We start from the raw sequence: 24950 nt of genomic DNA, 5'->3' as shown, positions 1-24950 counted from the left end.
CGCACCGCAGTGCATTGCATTGACGCCCATGTCACTGTGTGTTCGAATACACGGCGTGCTCAAAGCCACTTGGAATGAGGCTGTGCATGCGTATGTGCACTTGTTAATACAGGTTAAAGCAAGAAAACATCTGTAGGTGGTGGGAAGAGAGAGAGAGCAGGCCTTTCAACAATAATACACGCTGTGGACCGCCAGCTGACTAGTTAATGTTTTGCTGTGGCATAGTTCAACGGCAGGTTGTGTACCTTGGACAGCTGAAATATATCAAGGAATGTTCACCCAATCCAAGGTTTTTGAAAAATACATTTTAATTCACCTGGAAGGAATTCTGTGTGTGTGAGAGCCTAAATAAATAATTAAAAGCCACAGCAGAGAGTGGTTTTATCCACTCCCTTCAATAGGACACCCCACTCTACACAAGCCTCGTTTGGCCCTAGGCCCATTCGGAGAAACCGACTGAGAGGTCGCCTGCTAAGAGGAGAGCGGCGCCCGGGCGAGCTGCCGCTATTTACGTCGTGCGTGGGAAACGTTGCTGCGGCACGACATGGCAACAGCCTGCAAGCACTCACTTTAACACCACGCAGGTTTTTCGCGACCAATATCATCCATGATTGTTGGGTTCGATCGCGTAAATATATAAATATGTCGTTAAAACCCGCCAATTCGTTGCTAGTACAGCACACCGGTGTGTTGGAGAGCAAATCCACAACATTTACAATCTGTAATCTTTGGTTCTTTCGGTAAAGAACCATAGAGTATGGATTCCTGCAGTCACGAAAGCTTCAAATCAAGATTTACAATCTGAGTACGACGTTTCGCCAATAATTACAAATAGCATCACCACGTATATTGTTAAACGAGCCGTTACAGCCCACTGGACATGGCACCCAACTGAATGTGTTTTTTTAGTCTCTTAAATTGTCCCTCTGTGACTTCAACACCTGCATTCTAATGATTTAAACCGCAACTTATTTTTTTACCAAGGGCAAGACGGAATTATGCTCGAGCCGGAGAGTAATTGGTGCGTGGATGCGCCTGCGATGTGCAGCACTGTATCTGTCGTGGTCCCTGGAGACCTGTGGCTCCCAATTAGGTTGTGGCTTGCCCCTGGTTCGTGTGTCCCCAGAACGCGGCCAAATAGAACACCAAGTGTCTCCCCCCCCCCACCCTCCAGACTGTGTTGCTGCTCTCTGAAACAAGGCGCGTTCATTCCTGTAGAGCCACCATTGTGTTTTTGTTGGGTTGTGTGGAGTCTGATCAAAATCAAGATCACTCGGTCATCATGGTCAATGTCATTTAAAGCCACCATATTTATGAGCTTTCTAACCACGACATGTGGTGGTGACCCGGCACTCAGGTAGCCCCCGGAATTTACCATGAGTTCAGTGTGAGGCCAACACATTTTTTGCATCGGGACAAAATGCCAGGTTTTCACAAATGATTCAGGACACGGGAACAAACTCTCTAAAACCGAGAATGTCCCAGCCGTACCGGGACGAATGAGAGCTCAAATGAAAATTGATTCGACCGCGCAATGTCATCACTTCCTCCTCCTGCCATACCCCGCAACCGATGCACGGGGGACACCTGATCATGACAGGTGTGCTCTCCTTACATTGCTCCGTCATCTGCTTTGGGGAGTCATTTCCCATTGGTCACCAACCTCGGTGTAAAACCGAAGCCGTCTCGATTCGCGACGACGCCTCCCCATCACCGTCCCTGCCGCCCGAGCTCGACGCGCGATGACACTTGGCCTTTCACACGTGCGTAAAACAACACCGCGGCGAAGCTCGCTGCATTGCCGAGTACGACAAAACAAAAACCTCCACGGTGAGCGAGAGAGCTCTCGTGGCGACGTCGAATAATCAGCGTGCAGCCCCATTTGCCACTCCCAAAGTTGCAGATGAGGCCCTTACCCGATCCCCACGCCAGTGATGGGCAGTTCGTTATGAGCGTGGAGCTCCCCATTTGGGGGCTTCTTTGGCCATGCATCACCACGTTGCACGGTGCAACAATTGATGTGTGCTGCACTGCTCTCTTCTCCCCACAGCCCTTGGGCAACCTCTTGTGCACGGTGGTCGCCGATCCGAGCACCATCCAGACTCAACCCTGCGCAGCTCCCGGGACGTTGCAGGTGATTTGTTCACATGCCATTGATAACTGTCATTAATAATTATCCAGGTGGGCGGCGCGGTTGTCAGAGCGTGTGGTTCTCATTCGGAAAGTTGCGAGTTCAAATTCCAGCCCCCCGGGGGGGGGGGAGGCGGGGGGGGGGAGTCATCAGTACAACCCAACTTTCTGTCCAGTGTGGATAAAATGAGTTCCGTTACGTTGGAGGTCAACAATTGTCGTCCCATGATTAACCGGGTCCCCACCATAGGCACGTGGAACGTTCAACCGTTGGCTCAGGACCGTCAATGTGAGGCGAGCCACTGCTCCGCACTTGCGTCAGTGGGAAACTACCCTTAGCTTCTCCCGTGTATGAACTTCATTAATAATTATCCGGCCCTTTCCGTTGCGGTGCCACGTGACCTGGGGTGCGATATGATCTGGGGACACGGTGGCTCGTCTGGCAGCTCGCATAAAAACAGCTGAAGCGTTCGTCGCCCTCTTTATCTTAGAGACGCTTGAAATGACCTGTGGAAAATTCCACTGCTGGTGTATTGCACAATTGGTCCCAGAACTGTATTCACGTTGCTTCTCACGTGGATGGGGTTTGCAGAAATGACGTCAAGACGCCCCTGCCCTTGTCTCTTGATTGGTTTGCTTCTGTTGGCCGAAAAAAAATAACTCCACTCACGACGACGCATGGATTGGATTTGCACGGTGGAACAAGAATCCAGCGTAAAGCGTTTAAAAACAAATGTTTACTCTTTAAGTTTACAGTATCACAATCGCGCTATCGACATCGCATCACGAGAGAAAGTGTCCATTCAGAACTCTGACGGTAAGCGGTGGATCGGCCCGTGTTAAAAAATGCCCCACAGAAGCAACTATGACAGAACCACTTCTGAGATCCCTTCTAGTAGACCTCTTGTATGTACAGTACTAGGGAGGTACTCTCTCACTTGCCCCGCTAAAAATAAATGTCATTCGCATAACAAACTGATATTCTTTTGTTATTCTTAGAGCGGGCGCTTAGCCAAATTGAGTAAACAAAAAGAGACGATATGTAAGAGCGTTACTGGGAAGAGATCGCAAAGAGTGGAAGGCGTTTGGGAGGATGGCTTTGCTGGCAGTGAGATTTTTAACGGATGAGAAAGAAATATGTAAAAAAAAATTGTTTGAATGTGATGGTTCTAATCGTGCAGTCATTAGTGACAGGTCCAAGAACCGTCCACTGACTCCATTGAACACTTTTTTTTAAATCATGGGCTTGCTGCCCAGAGTGGAAATCCACGATCTTTAGCAGTGCCGGCAGTGTTACTGGTCCCCTGAGTCTCTCACAGTCACCTCCAGTGTGGGAGGAAGGTGCTTGTGTGCGCGAGAGAGCCCGGGACAGATTATTTTGCTCGTCAGTAACACCCTGAGGTGATGCAATTTAAGAAGTGCCTGATGTCTTTATACGACCAGTAACGGTAAATGGTGCTGTTTTTTGTTTTGTTTAAACGAGTTGGAACGATGAAATATTGCACTTTCATCGGGCCAAGGAGGACATTTGTGGGACTAAAGTTGTTCAACATGAGGCGGTGGTTATTTCGAGAAGACCGTCAGAATAGTTGTCAATGTAACGTTTTAGAAGCCAAAGGACAAAGTGGGTTATAAACGTAGGCAGGGGTTCTCGCTCACGTCTGCACGTGGAGGAAGGCTCTCTGTGTGCAGTACTCAGTGGTGGTGCAGGTCCACTGGGGGTTCTAGGCAGAGATTATATTTGCCTCCACCCCCCCCCCCCCACGTTCAATTAATAAACTCCCGCGTTAGATGACAAAATAGATAAGAGAATAGAGAATGTAGTGAGATGAGAGAAATGTAGACGAGAGTAGAGGAGATAGACATGAGACAGATGTAGTGAAACGAGAGATGTAGGCGAGAGACAAATATGCATTTAGACACATTAGGGATAAGATATATTTAATACGCTTTTTGTCATATTAATAAACTTTTGTATGCTTTTTCTTGGTTCTTTCGGTAAAGTCACGTAGAAGGGAAACAATAAAATACCGAAAGAACCAAGAATATGAATCCCTGCAGTCACGAAAGCTTTAAAACAAAATGTTGTATGCTTATTATGATTTGAAGTCGAGCTGACATTTTGCGTCACCAATATTTATTTCACGATTCATGGGATTACTTGAGATCCTACGCTTTTGCTTATTTTGTCACCCATGTGATACGGTACGGTACAATATATGCTTGTCCACTGCCTATCCTAATGCGGCTTTAGAGGACCCCTTCTCAGGGGCGCATGGCCCAGCGCCGTTTTGTCTCGAGTGCTCATAAAAGTCCGCAGTTCAGTGATGGAGCCATCGGGGCAGGGAGATGGCGACTTTCGTGGCGGGGTGGAGGAGGAGGAAGAAGGGGGAGCTGATTGCCGCGCCTGTCGCGCGCCTGCGGTGAATGGAACCGTGAAACGTAAACTGCGGTGCGCGTCTTAGAACACAAACAACCACAGACGCATTTTGTGGCTTTGCTCTCCAACACACCGGTGTGCTGTAGTCGTAACGAATTGCCGTGTTCTGTTTCCGTGATGAACCTTACTAATTGGCTGTGTCGGGTGGTGGCGGGTTTAACGACACTTTTATATATTTACGCGATCTAACCTAAAAAAACCTGTATTATGAACAGGGCCGGATAAAGGCACGGGGCTTTAGGAGTTTACAGCCCAGGGGCCTCCGCCAGCTGGAGGGCCTACAGAGATTAAGTGAAAAGTTATTTAATTTGTGAATGCTGAATTTAATTTGTTGTTAGCCTGGTAAAAATACATTTTTTATTTAACTTTGTTTTTTTTCCCCTTTTGAAAATATTACTGGGGGCATCACAGTACCTGTAGCCCAGGGGCCTACAAAATCTTAATCCGGCCCTGATTATCAACACAAACAACCTTGACGTGCCTCTTGTTTAGACCAGGGGGGTTTTTGTAGCGGTTAGTGGTTGTTGGTGGTGATGGGAGTCGTGATGGGGGGCTAACCCCCCACCACAATATCAGTTTCGTGTGCAGCTGCGGCAGCAGGGAGTGGAGAAGTAAAACGACGTCAAGGCGACGTGCGACCTCGGGCAATAACATAAACACGGGGGCTGGGAAGGGAGGTTCAGGGTGGTTTGGTTGGGTGCGTGGCGGCCGGAAAGGAAGAAGGTTAACGCACGGAGGCTTCGTGTCTCGGGAGAAGGGGCCGTGAGACACCGCGTGGCGTTCCAAGAGAGCCCGGCCATGGCTGGGAGTGACGGAAGGAAGGAAAGAAGGAAGGAAGGAAGGGGGGGGCCTGAGTGTGGTCAATTCTCCTATAGCAAGAGAAGGCGCAAGTGCCGGCGGACTCTCGGGAGAGCGCAAATCGTGGGAATGACGAGGAAGCAGAGGGCTCGCTGGTGGGAGATTGGCGTGAGAGATGTGGCTAAAAGAAGCAAGGTGTAGAGAGAGAGAGAGGGTGGGGATATGGAGGTGGGTGGTAGCCGCGCAGGAGGAAGACGGGGTTGGTGGTGATGGTGGTGGTAAGGAGGGGGGGGTGATGTATCACGGCAGAAGACGGGAGAGGTGGGTGTGAGATGAACGATGTGGAAGGGATGCACGCCTCTGTGGAAGGTGTCGTGTAAGAAGAGCGCTGTGTTGAGTTCACGCGGTCTGGTCGTTTGTTCACGCGCGCGTGTGTATGTGTGTGTTGAAATTAGGGGAGCGGTGGCGCAGCGGTTAGCGCGCTGCGCTACGAACACGGCGACCCGAGTTCGATTCCCTGCGCACGGCCAACAACACCAATGACGTTCATCTGAACCGGTTCTGGGCCTCCCCTAGGTCGACTCAGCCTCAAATGAGTACCTGGTGCTGTTTTTAAACATCTGGGGAAGACAAAGGCGGCCGGGCGGGGTGTTGGCCACCCACTCCCTCGTGTGCCCACAGTGCCGGGCCTTAATAGGTGCTCGCTAACAGCACTTGCCCCTATAGCCTGTTACAGGCTACACGGGGGATCTTTGTCTTTGTTTGTTAAAATTATTTCGCACCGTGCGTAGCCAACCGTGATGATTGTATGTGCAAGGGGGTGCACAACAAACTAAACGCACTTAATGGGGCGTTTTATTTTTAGTGTGTGCCACATGCTTACTTTATAACGTCGTGCGTAGATTTTTAAACAAAAAATGTTTTTAAAAAAAAAATCTGCGACATATATCACCACTCGCTCTTGCCAAACACGAGATGTTTGGCTGGGGACTACGTTAATTAAATGTATTTACGGTCGCCTTACCATCTACATATTGTCATGATGTCTTAATCAATACGGGGTGTATGGATATCACCTATCGACGGTGTTGATGATAACAATGATACACAATTAGACGGCCTTGCCCTACACACAAACACACACGGGCTAATCGTTATAAGCGTTGTGTGCGTCACCGTGTATTTTAACGTATAAATACCGCACTGTTGGATCAAAAGACGGTAACAATTATGATAATTATATACAGAGACCTCCAGGCACAAGAAGCTATCGATAGGGGAAAGCGTCAAGTTGGAACGATCACCAAATGGTTCCAGCGGCATCACGTAAAACGTGAGGCAAAAGTATAAATGCAGTGCATTCAATATTATCCAGGATACAGGTTTTTTTTGGGTTAGATCGCGTGAAAATAGAAATGTGTCGTTAAACCCGCCACCACCCGACACAGCCAATTAGTAAGGTTTGTCACGTAAGCAGAACGTGGCCAATTCGTTGCTTCGTCGTCTGCCTGGAAACAGCAAGGCACCTTTCCCATCATCCTCGGCACAAGAGGGGGATGCGTTGAATTGATTGATTCATTCATTCGTCGAATAAATGGATTAAAATAAACGCGAACGTTTATGGCGCGCGTATGAGGGACGCCGCGAGGTGATCCATATTAATAATCAAATAATGCTGCTCGCGAGTTCAAGTAACGCGCTCGATTCTCATTGGCCAGGTGCTGCCACGGGGGGGAGGGGGGGAGGAGTCGACGTAAGGCGCACAATCTGATTGGAAGATGTGAGAATCGTTCAAGTCTGATTGGTCGTCAGGGTAATTTGAAAAAAGCCCGGGAAAAAAGCGAATTAATAATTAAATATTGTTTCACCCGCCGGGTCTAGCGGCTTTCGAGTTCAAATAACGCACTCGATTCTCATTGGCCAGGAGCTGTCATGGGGGGGGGGGGAGGAGCCAACGTAGGGCGCGCAATCTGATTGGAAAACTTGAGAATCGTTCAAGTCTGATTGGTCGTCAGGGTAATTTGAAAAAAGCCCGGGAAAAAAATGCAAATGAGGCGTCGGTTGGGAGACTGTGAAGAGAAATGAAGGGGAATTGGTGGAGAGTCGGGGAAAGTTCCAGACAGGATGGGGAAGAGGAACAAAGGAGTGGAGAGAAAGGGTTCGGGCCTGCACCTAAACGGAGTAATTGCCTGACGTGTTACGCGCTGTGCTGCAGACAGAATACATCTGTGAAAAATAGCTTCATAGCACATCGGATTCCTCCAGCCGAAATAAAGATTTTTAACAAAGTCCAAGACTTATTCGGGATGGAACTCCTTTCTTACACTTGCATCAAATTAGAGCAGTGCCGACTGCTTAAGTTGCTTGATCAACTAAAAGTTGCAAATGGCCTACTTTTTGTGATTGATAAAAGTACTCGGGTTCCCCTTTATATCTGGCGGCTGCCCCCACCCCCCCTCCCTAACATCGTGAAGGCTGGAAACCCCTCCACCAAGCCACGCCCCACACACGACGAGTCTGATTATGCAAATTATGCCACCGAGCCCCGCCCATCACCTCCCATCCAGCGGCACAGCGCGAGGGCAGAGGCGAGACTGTACCCCCCCAACTATTGTTTGAGAAATAGAATGGATAATTGGTAGAGTACGGTAATCGATTATTTAAATAATCAGCTCCACGTCAAATCATGTTTAACTTCCTATATATTTTGTGCACCACTTTGGATTTTACACGCACCAACGATGGGACAAAAAATTTCGATTATTGGCATCAAATCGTTACCCAGAATCATGAAGATTCATTGTTTATTTATCGACAGCACAAGACAATTCCCAGCACTCTGGATCGTAACGAGGATTTCCGTGACGATGTTGATCATAAATTTTGATTTAAAGCTTTCGTGACTGCAGTAATTCATATTCTAAGCTCTTTCGGTAAAGTCACGTTGAAGGGAAACAATAAAATAATATATATAACAATAAAAATTCTCACGACGTTTCGTGAGAACCGTTTGCGTTATGGTCGAAACGTCGTGAGAATTCTTATTGTTTTATATATATTTTATTATTTTATTGTTGTCCCTTCAATTTGACTTTACCGAAAGAGCTAACTATGTTGATCATGTGCAAGCACTGTAATGCATCGATCAACACAATTTTTCATATATTTTCATAACATGTCATTAAATATCAAACAGCATGCTAAATGGTTTAACCTGCAAACCAAATGCCCACAGATCTATAAACACAGCTAATAAAGCAACCATTCGCTGTTCTCAGGAACACGCAAATAAACACTATGCCACAAAATAACCATTTAACATCCATTTGTTTCCTCGTGCAATGCACGCAACTCATTGTTCCCGCCGAATTTGACAACCGAAAGAAAAGTCTCAAATCTGCTCTTGCATTGATCCTAAAGCTCGTCGATGTGGTGATATTGGCCAGGCAACCGGTTTCATTACGCCGCCGTAACAGCAAAGACACACTCCACAGGTCTGATGTTTGGCACCTGCACCAACATGGGGACTAACATTGCGGAGTGATATCGTCTGTCCCATCTGTATGGAATCGAGTGTTGCTCCCTCGCACGCGTCGGGATTCTCTGGTGGGTGCTTGGGGTTTCCTCCCACGTGTAAACACTCGTCATTAATTATCACTCGTCATTAACTGACCAAGAATACCTTAATCTATAGAGGACCGCAGAGCTTGTGAGGTGGGGGGGGGGATATGGCGCTCGCTCAAAGGGTGGCTGCTGCTGCTGCTTCTGCTTTACCGTCTGGTAGGATGGGGATGGTTTAGTTCTATTTCTAGATTTGAAGTTTTCGTGACTGCAAGGATTCATACTCTTTGGTTTTTTCGGTAAAGTCACGTAGGTATATATATATAAAAAAAAATACTACCTACGTGACTTTACCGAAAAAAACAAAGAGTATGTAGTCCTATTTGTTTGTGTTTGGGTGATTAGTTTTTCTCTCTTCTACTTTGCACTCCAGCCGTGTCTTTGTACTGAGAATAATTGGGTTTTTCCCCTTTTTTCTGGCAACAAAACTGAAACCTTTTAACAAGGATTCATGTCTGCATTAACCACAATACCTGCAGTCAAAATGCAAACAAAAAAACATACTATCTTTTGGTACTGGCGAAGGAGGTCTAATGATGTGTCTTTGTGCTGTTTGTTGTGACATCTGTGAAAAAGAGCCTTGTCGCTCATCGGATACCTCCGGTATAAAGACATATTCTGATTCCATTTTCGAGAGTGAGCAACTACTGCGCAGTGACCTTTGACCAGTTGAAATAATTATGATAATTACCCGAAGAACTTTCTTTATTGATCATCATTGGCCATGATCAATCCACTGGTGCATTTCACTGGGCCCAGAAGTGCACAATGCACGCACAACTCTCAAGAAGGCAGACAGACGGACAAGTACTGCAGTTCCTGATTGAGCAACAACTTGAATGTGATAACTCCTACTTTATATTCACGATGGCACACACCACGTTTTGACCATACTTCACCGTCCTAGTCAGCGCGTGCTCTCATACCGCGCGCCAGACGTTCAGACAGCGTGATCGTCTGTGGTGCGGTGTGATAAACTGCGACGTTGCCACCCCACTACTAAGGGGCCGTCCATAAATGACGTCACGCGATTTTGGACGATTATTGACCCCCCCCTCCACTTCGTCACACGGCGTCACAAAAAGTCAGACCCCCCCCCTCAAATATGACGTCACAATGCTCTTCCCCCCCCCCCCAAATATAAAACATGCTTTAAATCGTTTTAAACTACTGTCATTGTAGTGCGTATTTAATGTGGCGCTGCACTCTGATGTTGTAGGAGTGTTGTTATAACAAAGTGTTGTTAAAACAATTATATATTTATTTAAAGTTGCGCATTTTGATGTGACGTCACATTTCTCAACCCCCCCCCCCTCGTCACACATCGTCACAAATGTCTGACCCCCCCCCCCCCCCCCAGGTGAGTGACGTCATTTATGGACGGCCCCTAAAGCAACTGGTTTGAGCGCTTACCCTGTGATTCACCTGCAGTTTCCCATAACCAGAGCAGCCACACAACACATCAGAGGAGGCAGTGTGAATCATCCTCCATACCCAGTCGAGCAGGAAACGCTGAGCCAATATTTTGGGGCCAACAGTTTCAACCAACGTTGCATGTTTTCTGGGTTAGCTGCATTTAAAGGTAGCGATCTGGGCACAATGCAACCTAGCTGCGCTGCCATGTGGTTGTTTAAATATTTATTTCAATACGAGCAAAGGAAAAAGCAAACACTCGTTGTAAATGTGACCTAAAGAATTGCTACGCAAATGTTCTCAGCGTTTTTGACAAAGCGAGAAAAGAGACTGACTGAGTGCCCTCCGATAGCCCGTTCACGCTCACTTGACGCTACACTAGGAAAAAGGCAGAACCACAAGATAGAGATCCCGCTGCATAGCCCGTAACAGACTCATAATAAAGGTTTTTGGGTTAGATCGCGTTAATTATAAATGTGTCGTAACCCTCCACCACCCGACACGGCCAATCAGCAAAAAAGTGTCACGTTGACAAAAGACAAATAGTTCACTACTTTAGCCCACCGGTGTGTTGAAGAGTGAATCCACAACATTTACAGTTTGAGTACGACGTTTCGCTGGTAATTACATCCAGCATCAACGGGCAATTCGCCAAAATGGTAAAGCCCTCACTTGCTCTCGGTCTTAAAGAGCAGCAGGGTGACGTCATCATTTAACTCAGCAGTGAACTAATTGTCTTTTGTCAACGTGACACTTTATTTTGCTGATTGGCCGTGTCGGGTGGTGGAGGGTTACGACACATTTATAAATAACGCGATCTAACCCAAAAACCTTTATTATGAATAATATTGGTCACGAAAGCCTACGTGTTAAACCGTAACAGACTGTTGGGGTAAATGCTTTTAGCGAGTAGCACCTATGAAGGTCGGCACGGCACACGAGGGGGTGGGCGGCCAACACCACGCGTGGCCGCCTTTGTCTCCCCCAGTGACGATGTTTTGTTCACACACCGCACCAGGTACTCATTTGAGGTTGAGTCGACCTGGGGGAGGAGGCCCAGGACCGGTTCAGAAAATCGTCACCGGTGTTTGGCCATGAGCGGGAATCGAACTCGGATCGCCGGGTTTCGTAGCGCAGCGTAGCGCTAACCACGACACCACCGCTCCCCATAACGAGAACCACAACACACACGCACACTCTACGCACTGCGGGCTCCCTCGTCCCAGCAAACAGCAGGAGGCTAGACCGTCAACTAAGATGGATCGAGCCACCCCGCTTGTAGAAATAACACACACCGTACGATGGCACCTGACAATTCAGCTTTGCCTCCCTCCCGCGCGCTCTCTCTCTCTCTCTCTGTGTCCACATGAAATGATTTATCTTTCCATTGCACATGCCGCTGCCTCAATAATGACGTTTTGGGTACTTTCACGCTTACTGTACTATAAAATTGCATTTATTTGCATAGGTTCCTATTTTTAAACTACATTTTTTTTATCCGTGCAATCTAAACGATGGGGTGGGAAAGAAGGATGTTGGAGCAGATGCATCTGTGTCTCTAGATGGTAACGAATAAAAATTTTACCCAATTATTTTTGGGGACATTTTCATAACAGAGCGGGTTGGGTTTTATTTTCCTTTCTTTATCGAGATAATCCACGCATGAAAAAAATCCTCACGCTAGCGAGTAGACACGCGCACACGAAACACAATCATCAGGGGTGGAGGTGATGCTTTTGATTCGTGCTATGCTCTCCATTTTTAAGCTCAACAATAAAATTATACATTTCAAATCTTGAATCAAACCGTGACCCTCACTCGTGACAATCCATTGACTTGATGTGCAAGTAGATTAAATGACGATTGGAACGTAACAGTAACGTGTGGTGGTGGTGATGATGATGATTGATGATGATTATTATGCATCAGTGCTGAGCTCCCACCACACGATTTGCGTGGGCTGCATGCGGCCATCTGCTGGAGAAAGGGCTAATGGTGAAGCCACTAGCAGTAGCTTCTCGTTTCTCAGTGGGTATCTACGTAAGCATTTGGGTCTGTATGTGAAACTATGGTTCAGTGTGAGTGTGAATGTATGGGTCTATATGCGAGAAAATGGGTCTCTATGCGAGTCTGGGTCTAAGGGTGTACAGTACAGTATATGTATGTCTGTGGGTCTCCATGTAAATCTGTTGGTGTCTGTGCTAGTCTGTGATGGCAAAGCCACTGCCATCGGCTATCCACTTACTCGGTTAATCCACTAACGCACCTTATAATCCCGTGAGATTGGAAACCCCAACGTGGAGTGTGTAGCCTCCTCAACGTGGAGCGATCCAAGCATTCTATCGCCAGGGCGTGATGCATTTTCAAGCCTCAGTGAACTGCACCGAGGCCTCGACTCAGCTACGTTATTTCGAAAGCATAGAGACGAGAGAGGGCACATTTAAGAAATGTTTGCCAATTTACGCGCCAGTGTCCTCGGGTTAACTGCTTAAGAGTTCTCGAAATGTCCGGCGATGAAAACACCAAACTAAACTATAAACTATTTTTTAACTTTTGATTTAAAGCTTTCGTGACTGCAGTGATTCATATTCTTGGTTCTTTCGGTAAAGTCACGTTGAAGGGAAACAATAAAATAATAAAATATATATAAAACAACGTGACTTTACCGAAAGAACCAAGAATATATATTTTTTTACTATGAACTATTTTTTTATTTCACCATGTCAGGCCCACTCTGAGCTATGTAGCTCTTTTTCAGAAACGACCTGGTCACATATGATAGCTCAACGAAGTTGCTTATCACGTAGGCATTTATAGCAGCCAAATACTCTCAACGCATGACGTTTATTCTAAATGTGGAGGGAAACACCGGAGTTTGGAGAGGTATCATCGCAGCGAGATATATTTTCTTACCCATAATTTTTGGGATATTGAGAGGGCAAGCAATAGACCGGGCGTTTCCCACCAAGTATATGCCTATTGCACAGCACACGACAGTGAGTTTAACTCACGGCTGTGCAACCCCATAAATTGCACGTTTAAATATTAAACGCACGCACACTCAGCATACCCACATGTTTTGACAACAGCATGTGACTGTACTCAGTTCGCACATGCATGCATGCATGTATACATGCTCAATCCACCTGCACATTTTATAACGACCGGTGTCACATTAATATTTGTAATTCCGTATGCATGAGGATGAATGGAGAACGGTGCGAGTTTTCCGCAAAGGTACGGAACGCGATCAAAGAGCACGTGTAGCGTGGAGACGGAGCGTTATATCAGTTCGTAGATTGCTACATCGCAAACCCGTGAGAGTGCAACAGATTCGGGAGGCATTCATTCAGCAGTGGATTGATCTTGGCTCACGATGATTATTCTGTTCACGGTACTTATTTGCGCTCTTGTGATATACGTATAATTAATCAGTCGTCTAACTTATTCCATAATCTTACACCTGTCACAGATGAAAGACGTCATCCTCAACAAAGTGTGAATGACGTCATGGCTTTTCTTGTGGGGCTAGATTGTGTAATAGTTTTTAAATGCAGGATTTTATTTCTTCATCATCACTGCCTGTGATCTACCCACTGCTGGATTAAAGTCTCCCTCACAGCTTTTGTCACCTCTCACGGTCTCGTGCTGCGACAACGCGTATAGCACCCGCATGCAAGATGACTTTATCGCTCCATCTCCCCGGTAGATGTCCTCTCGGGCATGTTCCCTCCATTGGCTACCACTCCCCATCATCGCTTGTCCCGCTATTGTCCAGAGGATCGGCAAATCTGCGGCTCCTGAGCCGCGTGCGGTTCTTCAAGGACTGCTTCGTCAGGTTGTTTACTGAGGACCCACCATCTCGTATTCACCCAATTCGAGAAAAAAATGCCTCTTCTTGTTATTTTTGGTTGCTTACCCCTGGGGTGTAGAGTAACCTCTACCGAGCCCACTTACTTTAATTAATATGCTGTCTCTAACTTGTGTATGTTTAACTTGTGCATGTCTAACTTGTGCATGTCTAACTTGTGCATGTCTAACTTGTGTGTGTCCTCTAATCCATGTGTTCTTCTTTCTGTCCCTCAATTTTAATTCCAATTGTGCATCTCCCCCACGCCTCGTTATGCCCTTCTCAGCCTTTTGTTGCCTTCTCTTTGTCAATGTTTACGCTTTTCATCATCATACGAGACATTAACTCCAGAAGAAGAAAAATATCCGTGTTTCCCAGCTCACATGGACTCGGCCAGTTGTGCTGATATTCCTGGGCCACCTCTACAGATGACACGTGGACATGGAGAGGACTTGGGGTGGCGCAGTGGTTAGCGCACTAGAAACATGGCCAGTTTGATTCCCGGTCCAGAGCTGACGTTAGTGGCGAGTGATGTCTGATGCATAGTGACTGCCTGCAAGGGATGGTGCTATAAGGGAACACTCAAAGATGCGAAGGGGAAGAAGACTCCGCGATCTGCATGGACGCGAGGCATCAGACATAGGACGGGGAATGGAAGTTGTCTTCGTTGAGACATGCAACAACGCACAGATAGATAGCGCATACATTGCAAGGAGATATTGGTGAAGGAAACGGTCATGACCAAAATATTTGAAAAAGGATATGAAGTATTTAAACCAGGAAAAGCCAGAGTCCGTCACCAGGGAAAGGGAGGTTTGGACCGCCCTACACAACACGCTGTCGCCACGACCTTCACCAGGACAAGCCAACTGAGAAACGAATTATTTGAACCAGTCCTGGGTTTGGCCTTCACAAACCCGTAATGGTCAATGTGGTAAATCGATGATCAAACAACTTCCATAGCTAACACGGTCGACTGACAATCAGCTAAATATGTAGATATTGTGCGGACCAGTCTCTCTCTCAGACAATCACTGTTGACTTGACACCTCTACAGACAATGGTGGAAAAATAACATGGCAAGAGCCCTCTTTTTTTGTATTAACAAGGTGAAAAGGATAAATGAGAGGGTGCAATCAAAGGCACGGTTAATGCGGCCTACTCAGTGTATCCCATTATGAAAGACTTTGATGATCAGACAATCCAAGTAAAGTCTCCACAAGCTGACAAGCTATGCCAACCCGATGTTTAACGCGGGCTTCTGACCAGAAGGGAAATTGTGTGAATACCAAAAAAATAATGTTGATCTTTCTCATTCACTGCATCCTTAAATGAATTTACTCAATTTGAAAATACATTTGGGGTCGTGTAAATACTGCATCCCACTGGGTTTCCAAATTCGCTTCCTTGATGGAATAATTACTGGGGGGGAAGGGGGGGGGGCTTTTTCTTGTACTTAAAAAGGGTTGGAAAAATCGATAGGTTTTTATAAAAATAATAGTAAATGCATCGTCCAAATAAAGAATCCAACGTACGGCCAGAAACACATTTCCACATCGCTCTTCTTTTGTTCATCAAGCGTACATTTAAGATGCAGTGAATCATCACAAGATGTTATTTTTCCACATGAATGGATTTCTTTTCCACTCATGCCAAACCCAGTTGTCTGTATGTCTTCGTCGTGAGCGGGATGGTTTTAAAAGGGTGCGTATATTTGTTTTTATATCCATACTATCGATTCGATGTTGCCAAGGCCCTTGTCAAATAAACAGCATTTTTTATTCGTGCAAATTTGCAACGCAGTACACGCTCATGAAGGTGCAATTATGCAATTTTGTGTCGGGGGGGTTGGGGTTGAGGGGGTGCAATTACGTCATCGGACTCAAACCCGTCACGAATGTCACCACCGCAATGACGTCACCGAGTCATCGCCCCCCGCCCCCGCCACGGATTCCTATCGAGCGGTTTGCGTTGGTGAACACTCGGGAGGTGATTTTCCTCATTGTCAACAAAATTGACAATGAGGGTTCTTAGTTACAGACTTACGGTGGGGGGGGGGGGGGGGAGCGGGGCATCATTTATTTATTGTCATCTTTCAAAACGCTCCGAGAACGTAGAGCTCGCGTTAATAAATAATGCAGCCGCATTTTCTATTGTAAAAGTCGGGGGTTACTTAATACAAAATATATATACAATAGGCCGCATTGTGCTTGTGTTTGCTTCGACCCCTAATGACCTTGATGTTCTCATAAAGATGCAGCGTATATCCGCTGTATGTCCAAACACAACATTCGAGGGCTATGGTCACGCGAGTTGGAGTAGCGGTGATAGACGTAAAGGTCTCTCGGTATTAAACATTAATTTGTCTCGGTGATGGTAGAAGCCATCTGTTTTGTTGTAGCGCAAAGCCACCATGGTGTGTGAGGCTGGAAATAACAAATCGTAATGATGATGGCCTTTACCCAGGAAAGCCTCTGTAAAGCTCAGCAATGTTTTTTTTCCAGTAGGGTCTTGGATTGGGACGCTTGGCCGATTCCACCAATTAGTGTGGCATTTGGGAAACCCCACGTAAGTGAGGGGATAGCACACAAAGCTCTGCACATGGATTCAAGAATCCATTGATTTTATGTTACTTCTATTCCCCTAAACCTGCACTACCCTGGAATTGTCAAACAATCTCCTGCATCCAATTCCTTTGCTTCTGAGATGAGCAGTCAGGGTGATTTGATCGTAGTTTTCATTGGTACAAGACAGCTGATTTAACAAAAAAAATGGATATAGTCTGCGTTTGGGCATCACCAGCCCTGAATGGTATTATTAGCATTTCCCCCCATGAATAAACGATCAGTTGTGCAGATCTGCTACGCATTTGTTTGTCCCGTGTGTTGAAATAAATATAGAACGTGGCCACATTCTGTCTGCTCACAATATCAGCTCAGAAATTAATCAATGGTGCCATTAGTGTGCATTTTTTTTTGTTCAAGGACAAGAGGACATTGCTGCGAATGCCACCACGCCTCACCACCGCTCCCTTCCACCAGATACCGAAAACTGTTGTGGAGGCAACACCTGACGACCTCTCAGGATCACACTGCTCAGTGAGTCTCGAGGCCTTATCGTCAGGAGGGTCCCGCACAGGTATGTTCCGACGCAATTGCTTCAGGCAAGATGCACCCAAGAACGAACAGCTCCCAACACTGCAGGGCCGCACCGACGCCACGTATTCCCCGGGTTGCCCGAAGCTACGCGAATGAAAAACAAAATACCCTAAAGTTGCGGCTCACAAGCACGCCTTCGTGGCACTGCAGTGGCGTCACGGCGACATCGCTGCCAGACCTCTCCTCGACATTGCGGCGACGTCCCGAGGTGGCGAATGGCGTGCGCGTGGCCGCAACTCTGAAGGTGTCGTTTTCTCATCGGCGCGCAACTGAGGCGTCGGCCTGCAGATTGGGTGCTGAAATGGACAGCGCTCCGCGGTGCAGCAATGCATTGTAGGTAAGGGGCTCGCCTTTTGGCGTTCGTCTCTGGTCCAACGCTGGTTGAGACTAGGCCCTCAAGAAGGCTGTTGCTGGTGTCGGCCAATCCGTTTCAAAGACAATGCAAATACTGCCAGAGCGTGCTGGTGTTTGCATGTACAAATACTGTGTGTGGTTAATGCAGATTTCATTCCTCGAAAAGGGTTTCTATTTGGTGTTTGAACATCTTAACGCCATCCTGTTTACATTGGCAGAAACGGTAAAAAAAATTGTTCTTATTTTTTCCACAGATAGGGGTCGTGTAACGTAGCCCTCCTCGTTCAACGAGTCGTAGCGAGATTCGGCGTCGCGATTCCATTGAATAACCTCTCACGTTTAATATTGCGTTGAATGTAGCGGCCTCCAGTGGTTTGACAGTCCATGTGGACTCATTACATACAAGTTAACCGATTCGGAAAGGAAGAAAAACACTTTGCCAGTGTGTCCTTAGGCGATTCCATGCACGTGGTGTCTCGAGCTTAACAATTAATATGAATCGAAGATTAATCGATTATTACTCTCGGTCATCGTGACGCATCGATTGTTATTATTTACTGCATGCGAACACCGCTGATACGAGTGCTTATGCCACGTTGAGCGTGCAGCAACAAGTGCACACTTTAGGATACACCACTTGGCCATTTAATCGGAACTTTTAAATAAATGATGGGGGGGGGGGGGGGGGGTGGTGGGGTGGGGAGTGGGGGAACACGTCCCATACGAACTCACACACAAAGACAAAGATCCCCCGTGTAGCCTCCACAGGCTGTCGTGGCAGGTATTGTTAGCGGGCGCCTATTAAGGGGGTTGTGTTGCCAGAATGACGCCCGGCCGCTTTTGTACTAATTTAAGGTTGAGTCGACCTAAGGGAGGCCCAGAACCGGTCCAAATAATCACCACGTGCTATCCGTGGATGGGAATCGAAGTCGGGCCGCAGGAATTCGCAGCGCCGTGCGCTAACCATCACGCTACCGCTTCCCACAAAAAAAGACAAAGATCCCCTGTATAGCTTTGACAGACTGTTAGGGCAAGTGCTGTTAGCGAACACCTATAAAGGCCGGCACGGTGCACGAGGGGGTAGGTGACCAGGACCACGCCGGACCTCCTTTTTGTTACCCCAGTGGCGATGTTTACACACCGCACCGGGTACTCATTTGAGGCTGAGTCGACCTAGGCGAGGCCCACGACCGGTTCAGATAATCGTCACCGGTGTTTGGCCGTGAGCGGGAATCGAACTCGAGTCGCCGGGTTTCGTAGCACAACGTGCTAATCGCCACGCTACCGCTTGACACCAAAAAGAAAAGACACACGCGCACGTACACACGCACGCGCACGTACACACACGCGTGTCTTCGCGCGGTGAACGCGTACAGAACGGTCTGGTTCCCCTTGCACACGTGGGTGACCTTGAACACAGACGCGGTCTATTTCAAGTTCATAAATGCCGTGTGTGTGTGTGACATCAAGCTCGACGATCCGAGTTCGATTCGTGTATCACGCCCAACATGGGTGACGATTATATTATTTGAACCGGTCCTGGGCCTCCTCCCCTAGGTCGACTCAGCCTAAAATGAGTACCTGTTGCTTGTGTGTAAACATCGCCATTAGGGAGACAAAGACGGCCGGGCGTGGTTACTGGCCACCCAATTCTTGGTGTGCCGTTCCGGCCTGAATCATAGGTGCTCGCTAATAGCACTCGCCCCAACAGTCTGTTACAGGCTACACGAGGGATATTTGCCTTCATAAAACACTGAATAATGTGATTGTGTTTTTCGTATTTTATTCACCATTTTATTCTCAAGGAAGGGGTTCATTTCTGGATGATATTTTAACAAAACCATAACACGTCGAGGCTGCGTTGGCGGCGGGTTTGCGCCATCAGGAATGAAGAGATGCATTAAAAAAAACGGGAAATCCCATCAAGAGGGAACTTTGTTCCGAAACGTCAGACAACTTGACATAAATGTTGTGTTTTAAGGAAGTGTTCGCAACGAGTGTGGTGAAAATTCAGGAACATAATGGGGCTGCGGTGACATTGCTAAACATTTTTTTTAAAAATATAATACCACCTGTATCATAAACACCACTTGTATGTTGATTTAAAAAAAAAGAAATGCGTGCTTGTAATCGGATAACATTTCAGGGACGATGGCTCACTTTAAAAGTGGCGCATCTGCGTTTGCCTTTTGTCAAACGGCACAATGGTCGCGTGGGGCCTGACTGGGTTTAGGTTACGGAGGTAGATAGGTGACCCGTGTAACCGGGGGGCGGGCGGGGGTGGCGATCGAGCCGATGAGTCGCACCCCATCATCAAGCGACAGGGAGACGACGGCGTTAGACGCTGCGTGGACGCACGTGCGGCAATGGGGTTGCGCGCGCGCGCGCGCGAGGGGTTCGTGACTCAGCGCGCGCGTAGATGACGAAGCGTGCGGGTGATGAGGCGTACGCGTGGGTGTACGTGCGTGTGTCTGTGCGTGTGTCTGTGTATGAGTCTGTGTGTATGTCTGTGTGTATGTCTGTGTGTGTCTGTGTGTGTCTGTGTGTGTGGGTCTGTGTGTGTCTGTGTGTGTGTGGGTCTGTGTGTGTCTGTGTGTGGGGGGGGAGTGGGGAGCGGTAGTGTAGCGGTTAGCGCGCTGCGCTATGAACCCGGCGACCCGGGTTCGATTCCCGCTCACGATCAACACCAGTGACGATTATCTGAACCGGTCCTGGGCCTCCCCTAGGTCGACTCAGCCTCAAATTAGTATCTGGCGCGATGTGTAAAAAAGCATTGCCACTAGGGAGACAAAGGCGGCCGGGTGTGGTGCTGGCCACCCATCCCTTTGTGTGCCGTGTCGACCTTCAATAGGTGCTGGCTAATAGTCTGTGGAAGGCTATACCGGGGGATCTTTGTGGGAGGAGTGGTGGTGTCGCGGTTAGCGCGTTGGGCTACGAATCTGTCGACCCGAGTTCGATTCACGCTCACAGGGACTATTATCTGAACTAGTCCTGGGCATCCCCTAGGTTGACTCAGCCTTAAATAAATACATGGTGCGGTGTGTAAACATTCATACTGGGGAGATATTGGCGGCCGGGCATGGTGCTGGGGGGGGGGGGGCTTCGTCTTTGTAGGTGTGCATACTTGACAGGCGACAAATTGTGTGGGTGATTGGGTGTATGTCTCTGTGTAGGGTGTGCTAATGACTAGCTATGTTGGTGCGTGTGAGGTTGTGTAAAATTAATTCGTTTTAACACGTAGGCTTTCACGACCAATAATATAGGGGTTTGTTTTGGGGGGGGGGGGGAGCGGTTAGAATGCGATCTAACCCCAGCAACAAAAAACCCTGTATTATGGATAACCCCGTATTATGGATGATATTGACCAGTTGTGTGTACAGGTGACTTAAGTGTCCGCTGTGTGAAGGTGTCGCCTGGCCTTCGATGGTGCTGCTCGCTAACAGCAACTGCCCCAACAGTCTGTTAAGGCTATACGGGGGGGGGGGGGTCTTTGCGTGTGTGTTGTCGCGTTTCTGTGTAGGTGGGCGTGTAGGTACGTGGGTAGGTGTGTATGTATGATTGATAGTGTGAGTGTGATTAGGTGTGTATGTATGATTGATCGTGTGATTAGGTGTGTATGTATGATTGATCTGTGTGATTAGGTGTACGTGGGTGTGTGTGTGCACGTGTAGGTGTGTGCCAATTACTTGGTTAGAGTCGGTATGTGTGTGTGTGTCGGATACGCGTGTGTGTAGAATTGTGGTTGCGTCTGTAGGTGACAATGTGTGCGTCGACGCCCGCTCACGGACAACACCAGTGGCGATTATCTGAACCGGTACTGGGCCTCCCCTAGGTCGACTCAGCCTTAAATGATTACCTGGTGCGGTGTATAAAAACATCGCCACGGGCGAGACAAAGGCGGTCGGGCGTGGTGCTGGCCACTCACCCCCTCGTGTACCATAACGGCCTTCAGAGGTGCTCGCTAACAGCACTTGTTCCTACAGACTGGTAACAGGATCTGTAGGAGGATATGGGGAATAATTGTCATTTGGGCGTGTGTGTGTGTAGGAGTGTCGGTTAATAGGTGTGTGCCGCTATCTATACAGGTATCTATAGGTGCGTGCATGTGTGAACGCAGAAATATAAGTGTATGCAAATATATAGCTGTGTGCAAATGTGCGTGTGAACAGGTGTGTGTGTAGGTGTGTGTCGGTGTGTGTCGGTGTGTGTAGGTGTGTGTAGGTGTCTCTAGGTGTCTGTAGGTGTGTGTAGGTGTCTATAGGTGTGTGTAGAGGTCTGTAGGTGCCTGTAAGGGTGTGTAGGTGTGTGTTGGTCTGTGTAGGTGTGTGTAGGTGTCTGTAGGTGTGTGTAGGTGTCTGTAGGTGTGTGTAGGTGTGTGTAGGTGTGTAAGTGTGTGTAGGTGTCTGTAGGTGTGTGTTGGTGTGTGTAGGTGTCTGTAGGTGTGTGTAGGTGTGTGTAGGTGTCTATAGGTGTGTGTAGGTGTGTGTAGGTGTCTCTAGGTGTGTGTAGGTGTCTGTAGGTGTGTGTTGGTCTGTGTAAGTGTGTGTAGGTGTCTGTAGGTGTGTGTTGGTCTGTGTAGGTGTGTGTAGGTGTCTGTAGGTGTCTGTAGTTGTGTGTTGGTCTGTGTAGGTGTGTGTAGGTGTCTGTAGGTGTGTCTAGGTGTCTGTAGGTGTGTCTAGGTGTCTGTAGGTGTGTGTAGGTGTGTGTTGGTCTGTGTAGGTGTGTGTAGGTGTATGTAGGTGTCTGTAGGTGTGTGTTGGTGTGTGTAGGAGTGTGTAGGTGTCTGTAGGTGTCTGTAGGTGTCTGTAGGTGTGTGTAGGAATGTGTAGGTGTCTGTAGGAGTGTGTGTAGGTGTCTGTAGGTGTCTGTAGGAGTGTGTAGGTGTGTGTAGGTGTCTGTAGGTGTGTGTAGGTGTCTGTAAGTGTGTGTAGGTGTCTGTAAGTGTGTGTAGGTGTGTGTAGGTGTCTGTAGGTGTGTGTAGGTGTGTGGATGTGTGTGTAGGTGTCTGTAGGTGTGTGGATGTGTGTGTAGGTGTCTGTAGGTGTCTGTAGTTGTGTTGGTCTGTGTAGGTGTGTGTAGGTGTCTGTAGGTATGTGTAGGTGTCTGTAGGTGTGTCTAGGTGTCTGTAGGTGTGTGTAGGTATGTGTTGGTGTGTGTAGGTGTCTGTAGGTGTGTGTAGGTGTTTGTAGGTGTCTGTAGGAGTGTGTAGGTGTCTGTAGGTGTCTGTAGGTGTGTGTAGATGTCTGTAGGTGTGTGTAGGTGTCTGTAGGAGTGTGTAGGTGTGTGTAGGTGTCTGTACGAGTGTGTGTAGGTGTCTGTAGGTGTGTTTAGGTGTGGGGAGCCGTAGCGTAGCGGTGACCTTGGTTCGATTCCCGCGCACGGCCAACACCACTGAACCGGTCCTGGGGCCTCTCCCCTAGGTCGACTCAGCCTACAATGAGTACTTGATGCGGTGTTTAAACATCGCCACTGGGGAGACAAAGGCGGTCGGGCGTCGTTCTGGGGCCACCCCTCTCCCCGTCGTGCGCCGTTTCCAGCCCTTCATAGGTGCTCGCAAACAGCACTTAAGGCTACAGCAGTGGTGGTGGTTCTTTGTTGTTATTGTGTGTGTGTGCGCGCGTGCGTGCGTGCGCGCGCACTCACTAGCGGCTGAAGAATTGCAGGCAGAGCTCCAGGGTCTCTCCCTCCACCTCCGACTCGGCGAGGCTGGACGAGGGCGGACGGAGCGGCGGAGGGGCCGCGTCCTCGCCGGGCGACTCGGGGGGCACGCGCAGCTCCGCGAGCATGGCCGAGAGCATCTTCCTCGTGCTCTGCTCGTCCGCCATGGTTTAGCACGCGCGAGTGACACAAACCCCAAAAACCCAAAACAACAACAATAAGAGAAAATGAAACCGAACGGGCAACCGAGGATGAACCCCACCGGAGGCGCACGCGCGCGCGCGGCACGGCACGCGCACTGCAGCCGCCCGCCTCGAACTTAGAGCGCGCGTGGTGGTCTTGGTGGGGGGGGGGGGGGTGGTGGCGGTGGTGGTGTCCCGGTTGTGGTGGTGCTGCTGGTTGTGGTGGCGGTGGTGTTGGTGTTGGGTCCGTCGACTGCCGTAGCTGAGCGCCGCTCCAGCTATTTAAAGCTTTGCCTCCTCCGCAAGTTTCACCCACAAAGCAGCAGCGGCGGCGTGGGCTGGCGGTAGCGGCAGCAGCGGCAGCAGCAGCGCAACCCACTCGCTCATCATCCCCGGGTGCGCGGCGCGCTCGACATGCATCGTCGTCGTCTTTGTAGAGGCGGCGGTCGACGCTCTCGCTGAGTCGACGCTGTCAGTCGACAGGCTGCGTGCTGCGCATGCGACGATTTTCCATTGTGCGCCTCTCACGCCTGCACCTCTGTGTGTGTCGTCTGTGTGTGTCTGTCTCTGTGTGTGTTTGTCTCTGTGTATCTGTCTGTGTGTGTGTCTGTCTGTCTCTGTGTGTGTCTGTCTCTCTGTGTGTGTCTGTGTGTGTCTGTCTCTGTGTGTTTGTCTGCGTGTCTTTGTGTGTGTCTCTGTGTCTGTCTCTGTGTGTCTGCGTGTGTGTGTCTGTGTGTGTCTGTGTGGAGACGACAAGCGGACAAGGGAGCGGTAGTGTAGCGGTTAGCGCGACGCTGCGCTCCGAACCTGCTGGCCCGAGTTCGATTGCCGTTCACGGCCAACGCCAGTGACGATTATTTGAACCCAGCCTGGGCCTCCCCTAGGTCGATTCGGCCTCAAATGAGTAGCTGGTGCGGTGTGTAAAAAAAATTATTGCCATTGGGGAGACAAAGGCGGTCGGGCGTGGTGCTGGTCATCCGACCCCTCGTGTGCTGTACCGGCCTTCATAGGTGCTCGCTAACAGCACTTGCCCCAGCAGTCTGTGCAGGCTATACGGGGGACCTTTGTATTTGGAGACAGGCGGACAAGGGATGACAGCCCCTCCCGGCTAATGCGAGTCAATATCATCAGCGGTCACCTGTTGTGCGCGCGCGCGCACAACAATATGGGGAGCGGTGGCTCAGCGGTTAGCGGCACTGCCCTACGAACCTGGTGGACGCGAGTTCGATTCCCCGCTCACGTCCAAATACCAGTGGCGATTATGTGAACCAGTTCTGGGCCTCAGTCTCGGTCGGCCACGTTTTAAACGAGTGCCTGGTGCGGTGTGTAAACATCGGCGTTGGGGA

At 48.6% G+C, this 24950-nt stretch overlaps 1 protein-coding gene across 2 annotated transcripts in view; it reads right to left on the bottom strand.

The window, feature by feature from the left end:
* The window catches only part of LOC116950118 (uncharacterized), a 79186-nt gene extending 54775 nt beyond the window's left edge, over positions 1-24411 (bottom strand). Inside the window, exon 1 of one of the 2 annotated variants that reach the window (XM_032967588.2) lies at positions 23408-24411. In XM_032967588.2, the coding sequence (XP_032823479.2) occupies positions 23408-23589 (182 nt within the window). In that variant the 5' untranslated portion in view covers positions 23590-24411. The remainder of the gene's footprint in view (positions 1-23407) is intronic. The other variant, XM_032967589.2, reaches the window with a different exon arrangement.
* Between the last annotated feature and the right edge of the window lie 539 nt (positions 24412-24950).

This window comes from Petromyzon marinus, chromosome 38, assembly GCF_048934315.1.
Source record: "Petromyzon marinus isolate PM22_M1 ecotype Great Lakes invasive population chromosome 38, UKy_Petmar_22M1.pri1.0, whole genome shotgun sequence".
NCBI classification, from domain to species: domain Eukaryota; kingdom Metazoa; phylum Chordata; class Hyperoartia; order Petromyzontiformes; family Petromyzontidae; genus Petromyzon; species Petromyzon marinus.
Note: the sequence above shows the minus strand (reverse complement) of the source record. Positions and strands in the feature narration are given on the sequence as shown.